At 45.1% G+C, this 17213-nt stretch overlaps 1 protein-coding gene across 2 annotated transcripts in view; it reads right to left on the bottom strand.

The window, feature by feature from the left end:
• The window catches only part of LOC142436548 (thyrotropin-releasing hormone-degrading ectoenzyme-like), a 227864-nt gene extending 212105 nt beyond the window's left edge, over positions 1-15759 (bottom strand). For both annotated transcript variants that reach the window (XM_075540125.1, XM_075540124.1), the window contains exon 1: positions 14864-15759. In XM_075540125.1, the coding sequence (XP_075396240.1) occupies positions 14864-15744 (881 nt within the window). In that variant the 5' untranslated portion in view covers positions 15745-15759. The remainder of the gene's footprint in view (positions 1-14863) is intronic.
• Between the last annotated feature and the right edge of the window lie 1454 nt (positions 15760-17213).

The following is a 17213-nucleotide window of genomic DNA, read 5'->3' as shown; positions in this document are numbered from 1 at the left end:
TGTGCTTTTCACTTTTAATGACTTCCAATTTTCCTAGATGCATTCTTTGTACAAACCACGTTCCAAGTACTCATTTACATTCGCAACGCCTTCTTCCTGTTTTGAGTGAAATGCCCCATCAGAAAACGAAGGGCCTGCAGGCTTTACTTCATCCAGGCCTGATGGTCCCCTCTACTCTGAGAAGGCAGTTCTTCACAAGTAATAGTTTTACTTCCAATGTGAGGGGCTTATCTTCCAGCATAATCTTTTGCTTTTGATTTGCTTCTGTTACTTGGGTTTTTAGTAACTGACAATGTTTTCTGCTATCCATAGTCTTTCCAGAGGCTAATCGCTCTGAAGTGGACGACAGACTAGTCCTTCAGAGTCCATTCTCAGTCTGGATGCTCTCCTGAAACTTGTTCACGCCGAGTTACCCTGCTGGTATCTGAGATGTCAGTGGCACAGCTTCCACATCACAGCCATACACAAGCCAACACAGAATGACAGACAGACAGCGAAATGGTGGCTGGAAGACAGAGTCAGCAATAGCTGGAACCATTTCTCCATTAGACATTCTATCCATCACAGAACCTGTCCTTTTCTCACCACATCCGTGAAATATACTGAGGTTTTCATAGTATGTGTGTTCTTTTTATATTCTCTAATTCCTGGACCCAGTAACCCTGGCCTTGTCATCTCACCTGTTGATAGCAATGCTGATCTCACTTGGAGCGCTAACCCTGACTCGGCACATCTCCCGCACATCCGAGGCAAGTTACTGATGATGACCCAAGGCAGGCACCCACCTCACAGATCTCTGCCTGCCAGCTCAGTGCCTATTTGGCATGACCAGCCTGTCAACAATTCTTAGAGACGATGCTCAAAAAGAACCAAACCCAAACGTATTGCCATCTGGTGAGCTCTGACAGACAGCAACCCTGCGTAATTTCTGAGACTGGAAATCTTTAGATAGCCGTACCCTCGTGTTTCTCCTGCAGAGCAGCTGGTGGGTTTGAACTACCAGCCTTATAGTTGGCAGCAAGGTAGTGACCCACCCCACAGGACCACACAGAGTCCTTTCCTAAAAAGAAAACAAAGATGATTTATGCTTCTTGATAGTGACGTCTTCAGTGTCTAGACTTTGCTGGTTCCATTTTTCCATTTGACAGTCTCCTCAGTATTCTCTCTGGAATCTCATTTCACCTACATCTTCCTGGAAAATTCCTTAGAGGCAATAATAATGAAAGTATCTGTCCTACATATTAACTACCCCAAACAGTTAGAAGCTCCTGAAATTGGGACCTCTCTGAAAGGAACTCCCCCATTCAAACACCAAGTGGACTCTCCCTAAGTACCTACCATTTTTTTATACACTACGAACAACCGAACCTACAAACCTGGGTAAGCAAAGGAGCCTGCCTCAAAGTGTGCAGACTTTGGCGCTCCAAAGAGGCCAGCCAAACAGCCGATGGACAGCTGTACATCTGTGGAAAAATGCATGCTCCACGTACTTTAAGAGGATCTCAGAAGATGACTAACTCTTTCTGGGTTTGTCAGGAAGTCTCTGCTTACATTCCAAGACAGGCTGCAAGCTAACACATTTCTTACTGTTTGCTTTCTTTTTCTCTCTGCGGTCATTGTTACATGTGCAATATAATCAAAACAGAAAGGCTAATGACAGAGAGACTTTTGTTATCAAACATAGATTTTTTTTTCTAAGACAACTGAAAAATAAGCCTAACCATATACTAACCTATTTCTCTTATTAAAATAAGACCTAAGTTCTGCTTCCAATGGGAAATAACACAGAATAATTCAATTTTTTAAAATGTACACATTATTTCTTCACTAAAACTGGCCATCAGAAATGTGCCTTACAGATCATTTAAAAATATAAACATATCACACGCAACCTCCTCCCTGGGGGATGGACAACAGAAACGTGGATAAAGGGAGACGTCGGACAGTGTAAGATAAGACAAAATAATAATAATTTACAAATTATCAAGGGTTCGTGAGGTAGGAGGGAGTGGAGAGGGAGGGAAACAAATAATGAGCTGATACCAAGGGCTCAAGCAGACAGCAAATGTTTTGAGAATGATGATGGCAACAAATATAAAAATGTGCTTGACACAATGGATGGATGCATGGATTGTGAAGAGTTGTACGAGCCCCCAATAAAATGATTAAAATGTGTGCATATATATATATGTATATATATAAACATAAAAAAGAAATGTGCCTTACATTCGTGTGTGAATGTGCAAGTGTACACTTTCCAGGGGGTGTATTGTATACACACTACCACTGCATATTTGGTTTATGGTTTCTGTTGTAGTCAATCCAAAGTGAAAATATGTAAAATGCAAGCTTTAGGACTTGCGTTTTCTTCCTGAAGTCCTTCTTTAGAAATGTATTTCTTGAAACACCCACTCCCGTTTGCAAGGATGCAGGAAAAGATATCATGTTCTGAAAATCTCCCTTCACGTGTGTACTTTCCAGACCTAGCAACCATGGATGATCAGTAGTTCAAACACAGGCAATCAATACTCTTGTTATTAATTGGGGACTTTATAAAGGTCACTTCCTCTCTTGGAGTGTGCACAGCAATATGTAAAGCCTGAAAATATGGGCAGTCATAGTTCACTGTCTGCATCGAGGAACAGAGGAAGAATGCCACCGTAAGAGAGAGAAAATGAACCAGAAACAGCATTTAGAAGGGCCTATTCTGTGAGCTAAAGTATGTCCCCAGAAAGCGATCATCAAGTCTTTTCCTCAGTATCTGTGAATGTGACCTTACTTAGAAACAGGGTCTTTGCAGATGTAATTAGTTAAAAATCCACCGCCATCCAATCAATTCTGACTGATGGTGCTCAATGGGGCAGGGTAGAGCTGCCCCCTTTGCAGTTTCAATACTTTACCTCTTGACCGCAGCAGGAAGGCACGTCGTGCTCTCAAGCAACAGCTGGTGGCTCGAACTGCTGACCATGTGGTTGACAACCCAATGTGTAGCCACTAAGCCACCAGGGCTCCTTGCAATTATTCAGATCACAACGAAGTGGGTCATAATCCATTCTAAATGAATGGTGTCCTTGAAAAAGGAGAAGCGAAGAGAAACAGAGACACACACCCAGAACTTGAAGGCAGACTGGAGTAATGTATCTTTATGAATCGGTGGAAGGACAAGGACTATTGGAAGGGAAAAAAACTAGAAGAGCCCCCCTCCCGCCCAAAAAAAAAAACACAGACTTTCCCTAGAGTCTTTGAAGGGGTATAACCTGGGGAAAGTGTAATTTCAAACTTCTAGTCTCCAGAACGGTGAGAAAGCAAATTCCTATTATTTTAGGCCACTCAGTTTAATGACCACTTGCTGCAATGGCCTAGGAAACTAACACATGCTGAAATAGGAATCATAAGTTCCCACAGCGCCCCGAGCACTAAGTTCATCCTTGATGTGGACTTCAATCACTTTCTAAAATAAATTCTCTTTTTCTTTAGCTTTGATGGAGTTGTGTTAGCTACTAATAAAAAATGTGACTAATAAAATTCTGTATAATAAGTTACAATGCAACAAATGGGTTATTTGGGTAGTGTGCTTTATGTGCCCAATGGATTGGCCAGGAAGAATGAAAACCCACATTGCCTGTGAATAGTTGGTTCAAAATGCACAACAAATGCTGATAGGAAAAAAAAAAAGTGGTTTTGCTTTAAACAGGAGGCCTGGTGTGCTGTTGGGTAAGCATTACGCTCCTAACCTCAAAGTCAGCAATTCAAACCCACCAGTTGCTCAGAAGGACAAAGGTGAGGCTGTATGTTCCTGTAAAGATTTATAAAACCTATGAAACTCCACAGAAGGTTTCTATAGTCAGAACTGACTCACTGGCAGCAAATTTGGTGTTGGTAATTACTTTAAATTTTAAAGCCAATCTTTGCTTTCTCAACTTTTTATTTCCCTATCCAAATCCTATCAATTCCTCCTTTAAAATCCCTTCCATATCCACTTTGTTCTATGCATTTTAAGTTATAATGACTTTAGTAGTGATAATACTTAGTCTTACCTATGTGAACTCTCCTCGTGCCATAAAAGCTGCACCAGATTATCAAGAGTATAAATAAACACATGCAGCTTTGAAGGTACCCCAGTGGCACGGCAGTTAAGTGCTTAGCTGCTGGCCAACAGGTTGCCATTGGAAGCCACCACCTGCTCCACGGGAGAAAGGTGTGGCAGTCAATGCCCAGGACACTTACAGCAACAGCCTGTCCTGGTTTGACTTCGCTCGTGGATGCAGACTCACTAGCTCCCAACTGGAACGCAGAGTTTTCACACCAAAGAACACATTGGTCTCCTGAGAGCACTGGGTTGATCTAAGAGGGAAGTATAGAAATTGGATACCCAAAAAGGGAGGACAAAGTAATGACATGGCTGGCTTACAAACTTCCATGGGTATGGGAATATGTTCATAAGAATATTTTGATAGGAAACATTTTTTAAAAAGAATATTTTGATAGGATTATGATGTAGGTATTCACATACTGCAATTATTACGCATAGAATAGTTTTGTTTCTATGAGTGTATAGAATATTATGTTTAAAAAGCCTGGAATATTTTGAATTTTCTGAATTTTAGTTTTTTCCTTTTAAGCACAAATATGATTTTACTATTGTCCTTTTTAAAAAAATTATATTTGACTAAAGAATGGTATATATGTGCCAAGTTGAGGACTGTGATAGTTAGGTTTTCTTGTGTCCACATGGTTCTTGTAGGAACCTGGAGTTTAGTGTATTAATGAGGTCACAGCTTGAATGGAGGACCGAGATAAATGGCTCTGTGAGGCCAGCCTCTTCCTGTCTCTTTCTCCTTGAAGGCAGGCCATACACACTCTCCGTTTCATCTTCCTGTTGACAAGCCACTTCAAGTCATGCTGATGGCAGCCAGAGCCCAGAATGTGTCTACCACTATTGACCTACAAGACTTTGCACCCACCCCCACCGGCCCGTGATCTTCCTCCATTCTGCCTCACTGCATGTGGCTGCACGACTCTGAAGGGGTATTTATGGACTAGTATTGGACTTATGGCGTAGAATCAGATTTATGGACTTGATCTGTACTAGGCTGGGATGTTAGCTGGAAATATAATTACGTCTTGATATAAAGCTCTCTCTTACACTTAAAAAAATGACAGCATTGGAAATCCTAAGACAGTCTGTCTTACAAGGTTGCTCTCAGTTGGAATCAACTCAAAAGCAATGAGTTTGTATTAGCTTTCTATGTAGCTTTAAATTATTCAGTGAATAAAACAAATACTCGAGTGGTCTGGTATCAAGATCCTCTATAATCTAGTTTACATCTAAACTCTTAAATGTATATATCACAAATTCATTAAAGAATTTCTGAACAGATTGATTTATAATCATCAGTGTATTATGTGCCAAATGCTGTGCTTCCGATTTCATATCCATAAAACTGAAATAAATTCATTTTTGTCAAGTCGATTCAGACTCACAGCGACCCTGTAGCATTACTCCATAGGTTTCAAAGGCTGTAAATATTGACAGAAGGAGTTGATGGGTTAGTTAGCAACCAAGACTTAAACACTGAGCCACCAGGACTCCCTTTATTTATGTAATCTCTTCTAATATTTAGAAAAACTTTTGGTAGTTTGAGAAAATTTATACAACTTTTTTGACTCTATTCTCACTGAGATGGAGTTTATGCCTCATCCATTGATCATGAGTCACCCTAAGCTTGAAATTAATAAAGTAATACTGACACATGGCTGCATTAGAAATGGTAATACCTTCCTAACAAGAGAGAAAAATATAGTGACAAATGCAATTCTCCATAACTATTTTATAATGCAAGGAACAAATGATGTAAATCTCTTTATACTTGTGTCTTTGGAAAACGAAATCAATAGCTAAGAAGACCAACTACCATGTGAATACCATGTGATCCCCATGCTTCAAAGACGCTCAAGTGACGGAGAGAGGCCACATGTAAACCCCTCGGCTGCCAGCCCCAGGTGAAGTCCTAATGGCATCACCCATTAGACAGTGGATGATGGGGCCGCTGGACAGCTCGGGCCCTCCAGCTATAGATTATCTTGATATCCCAACACTGACACTTCCCAGCTAAGGCCCCAGACATCATGTAGCAGAGATAAATTGCTCCGTTCCAAAAACGATCTGAGTCCCTCACACAAAGAACCTGTGTGTGCCATAAAAAGTATATTATATTGTCAAGTGGTTTGCTCTACAGCAGAATCAGCCAAAGCAAATTTGTATCCATGGAGCATTGCTGTAACAAGGGCTTTTAATTAAAACATGGCCGTAGCTTCAGACATAAGAAGACTATGAGTGGAAACTGTTGATGAGGGCTTCGAGGCTAATATGATAAATGTGGGTAGAAACATAATAAAAGACAAACTTTTTGTGTGGTCACAGAAAGTTTAGCTCTACCGTTGTCTGCAGTATGCGAAAGGAGAAGAAACCCATTCCACTCTTCTTTTCTAGCCAAGGAGCTTCCAGAAAGAGTACTGACAGTGCTACCTGGCTGATCGTCAGCAGCTCTGGTAGTGTAGCGGTGACCCACTGGGGTGCTAATCACAAGGTGAGCAGTCAAAACCACTAAGCACTCTGCAGGAGACACGTGGAGCTTTCTGCTCTTCTGAAGCGTTAAGGTCTCAGAAGCTCACGGGGCCAGTTCCACCCTGTCCGCAGCTGCTATGGGTCTTCATCACCTCGATAGCAGAGAGCCTGTCTGGACCTGGCTTATCACTCACTAGCCATGAAACACACACACACACACACACACACACACACACGTTAAGAACAATCTCTACAGTTTTCAAGTAAAATGTAGCTAAACCATAAACGAGCAGGACTTTCTAGGTTTTAAATTAAAATTGTGTTTCCTTCCCAGACTACAGAGGGCTTAAGATCCTTAAAGTAAAAGCAGCCTCCGAAAAAAAATATTCAAATCAAAGGGTTAGAAAACATGATCTAGTTGGGTGAGCGGGGAGAGAAGCATTAAAGAACTAGAAGAAAGTTGTAGGTTTCATCGGTGCTGTACTGCACCCTGGCGGGCTCATCTCTTCCTTGTGAGCCTTTAATGCTTCCTCCCCTCCACTATCATGACTTCAATTCTACCTTACAAATCTGACTAGACCAGAACATATACACTGCTACAGATAAGAGCCCATAACACAGGGAATCCAGGGCAGGTAAACCCCTCAGAACCAATAATGAGACTAGAGATACCAGTTGAATACGGGGTGTGTAGGGGAGAAAAGGGAATTGATCACAAGAATCAACATACAATCCCATCCCAGGAGGACAACCAACAGAAAAGTGGGTGAAGGGAGACAGAGGACTATGTAATATATGAAAATAATAAACTATAATTTATCAAGGGTTCATGAGGGAGGGAGGGCGGGAAAAAATGAGGAGCTGATATCAAAGGCTCAAGTAGAAAGAAAATGCTTTGAAAATGATGATGGCAACATATGTACAAATGTGCTTGACACAATGGATGGATGGATGGATTGTGATAAGAGCTGTAAGAGCCCCAATGAAAGTACTTAATAATTTTTTTTAAGTTGGCAAATTCACATTTTCCTCTTCAAAAGCAAGACTCTTTTGTAATAGATACTGCATTGAATTTAATTCCCAAACAAACAAATAAAAAAGAAAAGCTTGATCTAAAGATAATGCTAGAGTATGACTTTATTAAGACCCTAACGGGCCTTTTCAACGTGACAACAGGCTGTTGGAGTCTTTCGATTAAGCCTCTTCCAAGCCTTGGCTTTTAAATAATAGGATAGGTAAGAATTATAAGGGTCTTGTTCTACAGACCCCGAAGGTAAAGAAAGGCTCATCTCAAAGAGATTTGTGCATGTAATTTTGTCTAATCGAGTGGATACCAGTTGATACATAAAAAACCCACCATTTTTAAAAGAATTACAACTGCTTGAATTCCCAGCAATAGAAACGAAACAATAAAACAGAAGCCTTGCTTCCCAACCCTGCACTGAAACAAACTGAGAAGGTTATTCAACACCAACCACAACCTACTGGTTGTTGTCTGCATAAGTTTTCCTGAGTTTACTGACAAATCATCAAATGGTAAACAACTTTTTTGGAGAATCAACTGAATGTTTTACAATGATCAAAGTTTTAGTACCTGAATTATATACTCATATTCTTTCATGATGTGTAAGTCAATCATAAACCTATGCTCTATCTTTCAAAATGCCACAGTTTGGATTAATAGAAATGTGGCAGTCTCTCCTGCCGACATTTATACGTCCTGCTCACAGCTCATCTTTTGCGGATAAGTAACAGTTTGATTCATTCCAACATACAACACAGTGGAATTTTAATAAAAGAAGAAAACATCTAAAGGGGAAATTATGGTCCAAATGTAAATTAAATTGCAATCAATCACATGAGGCCTATTAATTAATTCAAGAAACTCTCCTCAACAGAGGAGACCATGAGCTCTCTATTACCCCTTGTTACAAGTTCAGCTTAATTAGCAATGTGTGCCTTGAGCACTGCTCTCAGGCATTTGGATCGAATCAACAACAGCATCCAGAAAGATCAGGCAAGAAACTTAAGGAGCAGTAAGTTTATATAAATAGTGGTGGAGTGATTATGAAAAAAATAGTGAGACTGGTTATACAACTGAAGAATAAAGCCGATGTCAATGAATTGAGCAAACTGCCTTTTAAATGTAGAGAAAGGAAGATTTAGAATGAAATATAAAGGCCCCAGCAAGGAAGGTCACGTATCAGGGAGAACAACTCTCAAGGAGTCGAAAAGAGCCATAATAAAGGAATTGGCGGCAGGGGCTCAACTGAATTGGAGAACTGCCATCGGCCAGTGACGTCTGTATCCTCCTATTTTCTCCGTATTTTCATGAAAATGGCTGCTGTAATCACCGTATGCCTGTTTTATTACTGCACACTGGATGTGCAGGGGGAAACAACTTGTCTTCTGACTTGATGGTCTTCAGAGTAGAGGAAGTACACATAAGAGACAAACCCCGAGTGGCAGCTGGGCAGGGTAAGATCCTGGACCTCAAGCTTGAGCTTGAGTTGTAATAGGAGGAGGCCTATTGGTGGTTCGCTCTCTCTGAAGGGTCAGCGGAAATTCGTACAGGGGTGGATAAAATTCTTTAGGACCAGAGAGCAAATAATATACATTTAAAACACTTCCATAAGCTGTTGACCCTTTTCCTATCAAGAGGTGAGGTACACTTTCTCTTCTAATGAATCAGGGCCATCCTTAATGACCCACTTATAATTAGGAGATATTATGTATGTGATACTGAGCAACCCGTAAGGATGCCGGTAAAGGCCACAGTCTCCACCTAGTTCTTTCAGAACACCCCCCTTCGGAGCCCTGAAGTACCATGTAAGAACACAGGCCTGAAGTACCATGTAAGAACTCCCCTACAGAGCTCTGAAGTACCGTGTAAGAAAACCAGCCATTCGGAGATCACCACGTGAGTTAGAAGGCCAGGCCACACTGCGTTCCAAAGAGAGTACCCACAATGAGCAGCAGGTGAGTTCCACGAGCGTGCCAGCACCAATCCCACAGACACAACAAAAGAACCTACACGGAGTCACCTCTCATCATAGAGTGCAGGCTAGCCTGCCTCTTTCCTGTCCAAAATTCCTGATCCATTAAAGGAGAGCTTCAGTACAGCAAAGTGGTTTCTATCTGCCACTAAGCTTTGGGATGGTTTGTTTTATCACAATAGTAACCAGGAAAACAATGTAAATGAAGAATTTGTATTTCTAGTTTTAAAAATGTGAATTAAAGAGAGGTTAAGTAATTAACCCATGTTACACAGAGAAACGAAATCTAAATTCTCAGATCTATTTATAACAAGAATGCTATACTTTCTCCCACAGACCTCCCCATTTCTATGACTTTTCTTTATAATATTATTTAAGTGAATACCAAATCATGTTTCTTTTATAAAGTAGATCTCTAGACTCTAACTCACAGAAATTTCTCCCTCTTCTAAACTCTCTTGGACTCATTATGTACAAGAAACTTATTCTCTACAGGTTACACTTGACAGTTAGTGAATGCTACTGTCATTAATTCACAATTAGTGAACTTGTTGATTTTCTTATTCATATTCCTCTTTTTCCTGGTCCTTATTATTGGCCTCCCTGGTGAATTATGGCCCAAGCAAGGGTTGAAAATCCAAATAGCCACTTGATTGAAAAAGGTGAAGTAGACTAGGTACAAAGATGCAGAAGTGGTCTAGATTAAGTTACACATGGAAGCAAATGTCACTTGTAAATGGGTCAGTCACAAACTTAAGAAGTATAAAAGCTTCCTGACAATGTGATTTTGTTCACTTTATTTCTAGACCCTAGAGCCTATGAAACTGCCTGACTCTCATAGAGGACATTCAATAAATAACTGTTGAAGTAATAAATGAAGACAAATACTGCCAAGCTAGAATGTAAGCCCAGTGGTACAAGATTTTCCAATTTTCCAAAAGGCCAGAAATAAATACTTTTCTATGTAATCCCTCAATTTCTAAACTTTTACAGCTAATCAGAAAAATAACATTAAGCTGTTTGGGGGTTAGGTAAACAAATCGTGTCTGCAGGCTTGAAGTCTATCTGAAGGCTGCATGTCCGATCTCTGTACCAGTGGGACCTTGGACTGCTTTTTATCTTTCCAATTACTCAGGGCAGTGCCTGGTGGGGGGCGGGGGAGGGAGGGAGTAGGTAGCTTAATAAGCAGGTACTGAGGATATGGCTGATGTCTCAAACGTGCCACCTTGAGGCGCTGCTGTCATTCAGCTGGGGTTTACAAAGACACTACTCAACTTCATCGCTCTCATCCCAAAGGAAGGAGTTTCATCTTCGGCTCTGTAATGGCCACCTGGATTTCACATGACTATCCCCCACTCAAGATTCTGAAGCTAAACTTTCACTCCTTCCAGCTGGTAAGGGTTGATAATTGTCATTCCTATCTGTTTCCAGTAATAAAAAAAGAAAGGCAGGAGAAAGAAAACAGATTGAATTTTCAAAGGGTGACAGAAGAAGCGAGACTGGTTTTGAAATCAGATTTCCACAGTATTAAATAAGAACTCCCTATGGCAATTTTGTTTTCCGTTTTACTGATCTTGGCATTTTTAGATTATACAAACTAAAAGTTTTTTCCAATTGACCTTTGATACTCTCTGATAGTGTGCTATTTTATTTTTCTACATAAAAATTATGAAGTCAAATTTTCAAATGTTTACTAATTACTTAGATTCTTAACTCATAAAAAATCACATCTAAATAATTAGTGTGTCTGATTTTAAACCTTTAGCAACAAGTACAGATGAGTGGGACTGAGAACAATTTTAAGATACTTTATAGCAGCGGTTCTCAACCTGTGGGGGTCAAAGGAACCTTTCACAGGGGTCGCCCAATTCATTACGGTAGCAAACTATGATTATGAAGTAGCAACGAAAATATTGTTATGGTTGGGGGGTCACCACCAGATGAGGAACTGTCGGAAGGTGAGAACCACCGCTGCAAGGGAGCATGCCCGAAGAAAGCACCTCCGGTACCTGCCCCACGTGCTAAGTGACTCAAATCAAATCAAACACCAAATTTTGAAGACAGAGAGAAAACGAGGTGTCTTGGATTTCCTTTCACGAAATGATCTAACCTGTATAGCCTTGAAATGGCCATAAGAACATCAAAAAGCATCTAAAGATTTCTATAAAATGATTATAGATGCAAAAGAAGAACATGTTCCTCTATATCCAAAATAAAATCCTTGATGGTCCACTGCTTAAACTGCTCTGCTGCAAAGCGAGACGTCAGTGGTTCGAACCCACCAACTGCCCCGTGGAAATAAAAGACGTGGCAGTCTGCTTCTGTGAAGAGTTCAGCTTTGGAAACCTCTCGGGCGGTTCTGTTCTGTCCCATAGGGTCACTGCGAGCCAAAACCTACTCGATGGCAGTGGGCTGGGAGTAGGTATGGCCAGTATCCACTGCACTTAGAACAGTAACTACGGTCACATAGACTAGGCCACTATACTTTGATAATGGCATTAATTTCCTTTGCAACCATATTTATTTTAAACCAGGTTTCCCAGAGCTTGCCCCTGTGTCCTTTTGGAGAGTGGGGTTTTTAAATGTTATTTACACTGCATTTAGGTGATAAAATTATTACTAACAAAAGTCCAAGTTTGACTGAGTTCCTGCTATTAGTCTAAGTAGCCATAGTAACAGCAACAACAACAACAAGAGTTAATATCTGGAACGCTGGTATGATTTTTTTATAATAATTTACTACATTTTCATTGTCTTATCAACTCTAGCATAAACATCCAATACATGATCAAATTAACATGGCCTTAAAGAAAAAGGAACAGAACTCTTAGGAACACAGAATCCTGTAGTTCCGGGGGGGGGGGGGGGCAAGAGGAGAGTTTAGCTGCATGGGCACTAGGTTAAACTTTCAACTGAGCTCTTTACATCTGTAGGGAGAACTGAAGGAGTGCATTGAAATGCAAATATGTACCAGGGGTATAAGAAATCAGTTATGGGTCAAGCAGAAACATCTGGTCTTTTTAAGAGTCCTGTTAATTTGAAAGCACTGACCAAAACAAACTCAGTTCCACCAAATATATTTTGGCATGGCTCAAAAACCAGCATTAGTTGGAGGTATTTATTTTACCGCAGCAAGATTTATCAGTAGTGATGTACAATTTACAGTATTGATATTTTGATATAATAAGCTTTTTTCTCAGCATATGAAGATATACCTTCTATGCCTTTCCCCATATTTGATGATAGTGGGGTTTTTAATGGTTAATCTATATTCTTTATAATATATGGGAAAATGATGGAAAGGGGTTTAAATTATCCATACCTAATGTTACGATTTATCAAGTGACTAATTTATGGGAGACCTTAACTATCATGCAACTATTGAGGCATTTCGGTATTTTATTTATATAACGTGACCTCATAAAACAGAACTTTGGTGAAGTTCCCGTCTCTGAGAGACTAGCAGTTTCTCTTGAGAGTTTCCAGGCACCATAAGCTCAGGTCTAGGGATCAGAAAACCAGAGTTCAAACTCAGCTCTTCACTGACAAGCCTGGGGATCCCAAGTGCGCTGGACTGCTGAGCCTTCGATTTTGCCGTTGTGAGAATCACTGGGGATCTCCCATCAGTCATTTCCAGCACACCTTTAATCAAGTTGTTTGCATTTTTAAGTTTGTTATGTTTCTACTACTTTGTTATTTTTTAACTCTCACCTGTTCTAGTCATTTAAGTAATCATTTGCTTTAAACGCAATGAGTCAGGGGAAGAGCAAGAATCTTATTCTTTCATTAAAATATACCTAAGAACCTCGTACTACCAGACACTTATTTATGGTAGATTATATTCCCCGCACGTGGTCGAGTGTTGTTTAACACATTTACTCATAGGCACCTAGGAGCCCTGGTGGCATGGTACTCACTCATTGGTCTGCTAAACACTAGGTCAACGGTTCGAATCAGTGCTCTGAGGAGACAGACAGACAGGGCTTTCTACTCTGGTACACAGTTACAGTCTCATGAACTCATGAACTCACAGGAGCAGTTCTACTCTGTCTACTCTGTCCTGCAGGGTCTCTGTGAGTCAGACTTGAGTCTCTGGAAGTGAATGAGTCATGGGCACCTGATGCAATACTGTGAGAGTATGGTATCATTATGGATTTATTATTGTTATTATTCCCAAGTCAGGGGATATATATGGGCTCTACCAAGCCTTGCTGCCTGAACTCAAATCCCTGCTTTGTCGGTTCATCATGTAATCACAGTCAAGATACCTGACTTCCCGATGCTCCCCTTTTCCCATCTGTCAAACTCGGGATATCAGCTCCTATCCTACAGGGCTGCTGTGGGGTTGATAGAACTTAGATAGAGGTCATCAGGTTCAGAAATATTGGCTTAGCTAAATTAAACAACTTCACCAAACCATAAAGTTTTGGAGGAACTGGTGCAATTCGCACCTGTTCTGTTGGATTCTTAAGCACAAACTCTAAACAAGTGAAGGAAAGTTTTTTAAGGCACTAATAAGTAGAATACTGACCAATCTAAAAGGCATCAAAGGCACTCGGCTTTGAAGACTAACTAGCCGTGTTTTCTCCCCCTTCACCACTAGAGACATCTCCAGGGGCAATAACTCTAGGAAAAGCCACTGGAATGACCATGCCTTGATCCTCAAACTGCAGCTCCCGGCGGCGGGGCACTCTTGGCAGCGTGTACCATGCCAACCACCCCTCCAGCCTCTCCGGCCTTGAGCTGTACTAGGCAGGGCTGTGAACTTGACGTTCTACTTTTAGAAAACTTTACGCAGCCAAAGCCCATCTTCTGCCAAGCGTTTGCCAGGGGACGAAGAGTCAGACAGGGTGGACCTGGTAAGAGGAATTTGCCAATACCTTAATGGAGAGGCTCTGCTATGTTGGCCTTAAGCGCTCAGTCATTTTCTTTAGAGGATAACTTGTTAGCCTTTTACTGTCAATCTGGCATCGCTCAAATTACACATTCCCCTTAGAAAAGCAGCAGCACTGGGAGTGGGAATCTATTCTAAGGCCCAGCAAGCTTACCCCAGGAGAAGGTCCCAACTATGCAAGGGGGGCGGAATTCCCTGTTTGGCACTGAGTGAGTGAGTGAGTTTGCGGAGCGGACGGGCTTTGGGGACGGGCTTTGGGCTTTGGGGAGTAGAGGGTTTGGGCTGGTGACTTTACGCCGCCACCCCTTGCTTCCCAGAGGGAATGGGACCGAGTCTGGGGGGTGGGTGGCAGGCAGCCCAGAGGGTCCTGAGGGTCCCGCGCCGCGGGGCCCCGCCCCTCCCTACCTTCTCTCCCCGTGGAGCACGTAGGAGCTGCGGAAGAAGCCCAGGAGCTCGTTTTCAATGAGGGCATTGTAGACGATCTTCAGGTTGTAATTCCTCTGGGCGTCCAAGGTCCGGTTCAGCACCACCACCAAGACCTGGGTCTGTGGGTAGAGGAAAAAGCCGGCCACGGGCACGGCCCCAGCCACGCGGTCCTCGGCCACCTGGGAGGCGTGCAGCACGACGTAGCGGGTGGCGTTCCGGCACGCTATCTCCACGTTCACCTCGCCGGCGAAGGTGAAGTTCTCCATGAAGGCGGTGAGCATCAGATTGTAGTGCAGCGGCTTGAGGTGGCCCGACAAGCGCAACTGGGTCCAGGGGCGCCGCGGCTCGCGCTCCTCCTCCGATGGTGGCCCGGCGGACGGGGTCGCCGGCGTCGCCTGGCCGGCCGCTTCGGACGGCGCCGAGCCCTCGCCCGCGGGGTGGTTGCGCGGGGCGGCTCCCGGGAGGCTGGCGTTGCGGTCACGCGCGGGGGAGCCCGCGGGGCCGCCGTCGGCGCCGGGCGCGCCGCACTCGTCGAACCGCAAGCTGAGCAGCACGGCGAGCATGGTGACGGCGAGCAGCGCCACGAGGGACACGGCGAAGGCCAGCACGAGCCGTTTGTGCACCGTGATGTGGCGCTCCGTGGTGCGGGGTCGCACGCCCACCGAGTCCGCCCACGGGTCCGAGGGCCCCCTGCCGCCCGGCCGGGGCGCGGCGGCGGCGGCCTCCCCCATGGTGGCCTGCGAGGGTGAGCGGCTCTCCGCGGCCCCCTCCTCTGCCCTCTTCTTCTTCCTCCTCTTCTTTTTCTTCTTCTTCTTTTCCTTCTCCTCCTCCTGCTCCCCCCGCTCGCCGTCCAGGGCCATCACGCCGCCTCCTCCCCCGCCCTCCCCAGCACCTCCCGCGGGCGGGCGCCCCGAGCCCCCTCCGGCGCGGGCATCCGGCAGCGCACGCGGGCCCGCGGCGCGACGCCGCCTGGCAGCCGGGAGCCTCCGGCCCGCGCTCTCGCAGGACGGGCGCCGGCCCGGGGCGCGGGCCGCCCCGACTGCCCCCGGGAGCCCCGCCTCCCCCCGGGCCGGGCCGCCCGGGGCGGGCTCGCGGACGCGCCCAACTTGGAAGGCGCCGCCGCCGGCCGCCGGCGCGCTACTTCCTGGGCGGGGTCCGGGCGCCCCCTGCGCGCCCGCCGCTCCCGCCGGGCCCTCCCCTGCGCCGCGCTCTCCGCGGGAGCCCGTCCGCCGGCCCCGGGCTGCGCGCCACTGCGAGGCGGACGCCGAGCGAGGGTCCCGCGGGGGGAAGTTAGGGCTCCCGCTTTCGCCCCCCACTCCGGTGTCGCCGGGGCGTTCAGTGCTCCTCCGGGTGGGCTGCGCTGGCGGCGGCGGCGGCGGCCCCGGGGCGCCCCAGACCAGCACCCCGCAGAAGGGCCCGAGAGGATGGCCAGGAGGGACCGACTGGAGCGCCGGCGCCGGAGGAAGTCCGGGAGCTTCGGAGCCCTTCCGGGAATCTGCCCTGGAGACTCCTTCTTCGCCACCCTGGACACTTTAAGCCGCGGTGGCGGCCAACGTCTCCAGCTTGCCAACCGGACAGCCAACCGCCCTCCCTGGTTTGGATGTGGCTCTGCCCTCCGCAGATGGCAAGTAAGCGCTGAGCGCCCGGCCGGGCCACCCCCTGCAGGTAGCTGGAGCTTCGGGCTGGCTTGGTATCCCCGTGGGGAGAGCTGGAGTGAGTGAGTGAGTGAGTGAGTGAGTGAGTGAGTGAGTGAGTGAGTGTGTGTGTGTGTGTGTGTGTGTGTGTGTGTGTGTGTGTGTGTGTGTGTGCGCGCGCGCGCACACAGGCTCGGGTCTATATTGCCAAAGCTACTCTAGCTGCCTTCAGGGACTGAACACCTATTACCCCCCCCACCCCACCCGAACATCCCCCCCTCCCCTAGAAAGGCAAAGGAGGCGAGAGCGCTCGGCGGCAGGGAAGGCAGGAGAGGGGAGCGGCTGAAAGGCAGAGGCAGGCACGGGAGATTAGAGAGCTTTTCCCCGCTCTGTCACAGCAGACACCCACCGCCACAGAGGGGGTTGCTGAGCCGCCTGCAAGAACTACATTGTAAATCTTCAGCGAAACAAGCCCCGCAGCCACTCCTCTCCCGGAATCTCGAGCCCCACCGCGCTGTCCAAGGATCTGTATTGCCTTTGGCGGTGAACCCCCTGGAGGAAAAGAAGATCCTGTTGGGGAGATTTGGCCTGTCTCAGATTTCACATCAGGCTCACCAGAGGATTTGGAGAGCTGTATGTAAATTGAGATAAATTCTCCATAGACTGTCGACATATATTATACAGTATGATGTGTG

Source organism: Tenrec ecaudatus, unplaced genomic scaffold (assembly GCF_050624435.1).
Source record: "Tenrec ecaudatus isolate mTenEca1 unplaced genomic scaffold, mTenEca1.hap1 Scaffold_392, whole genome shotgun sequence".
Classification (NCBI taxonomy): Eukaryota; Metazoa; Chordata; class Mammalia; order Afrosoricida; family Tenrecidae; genus Tenrec; species Tenrec ecaudatus.
Note: the sequence above shows the minus strand (reverse complement) of the source record. Positions and strands in the feature narration are given on the sequence as shown.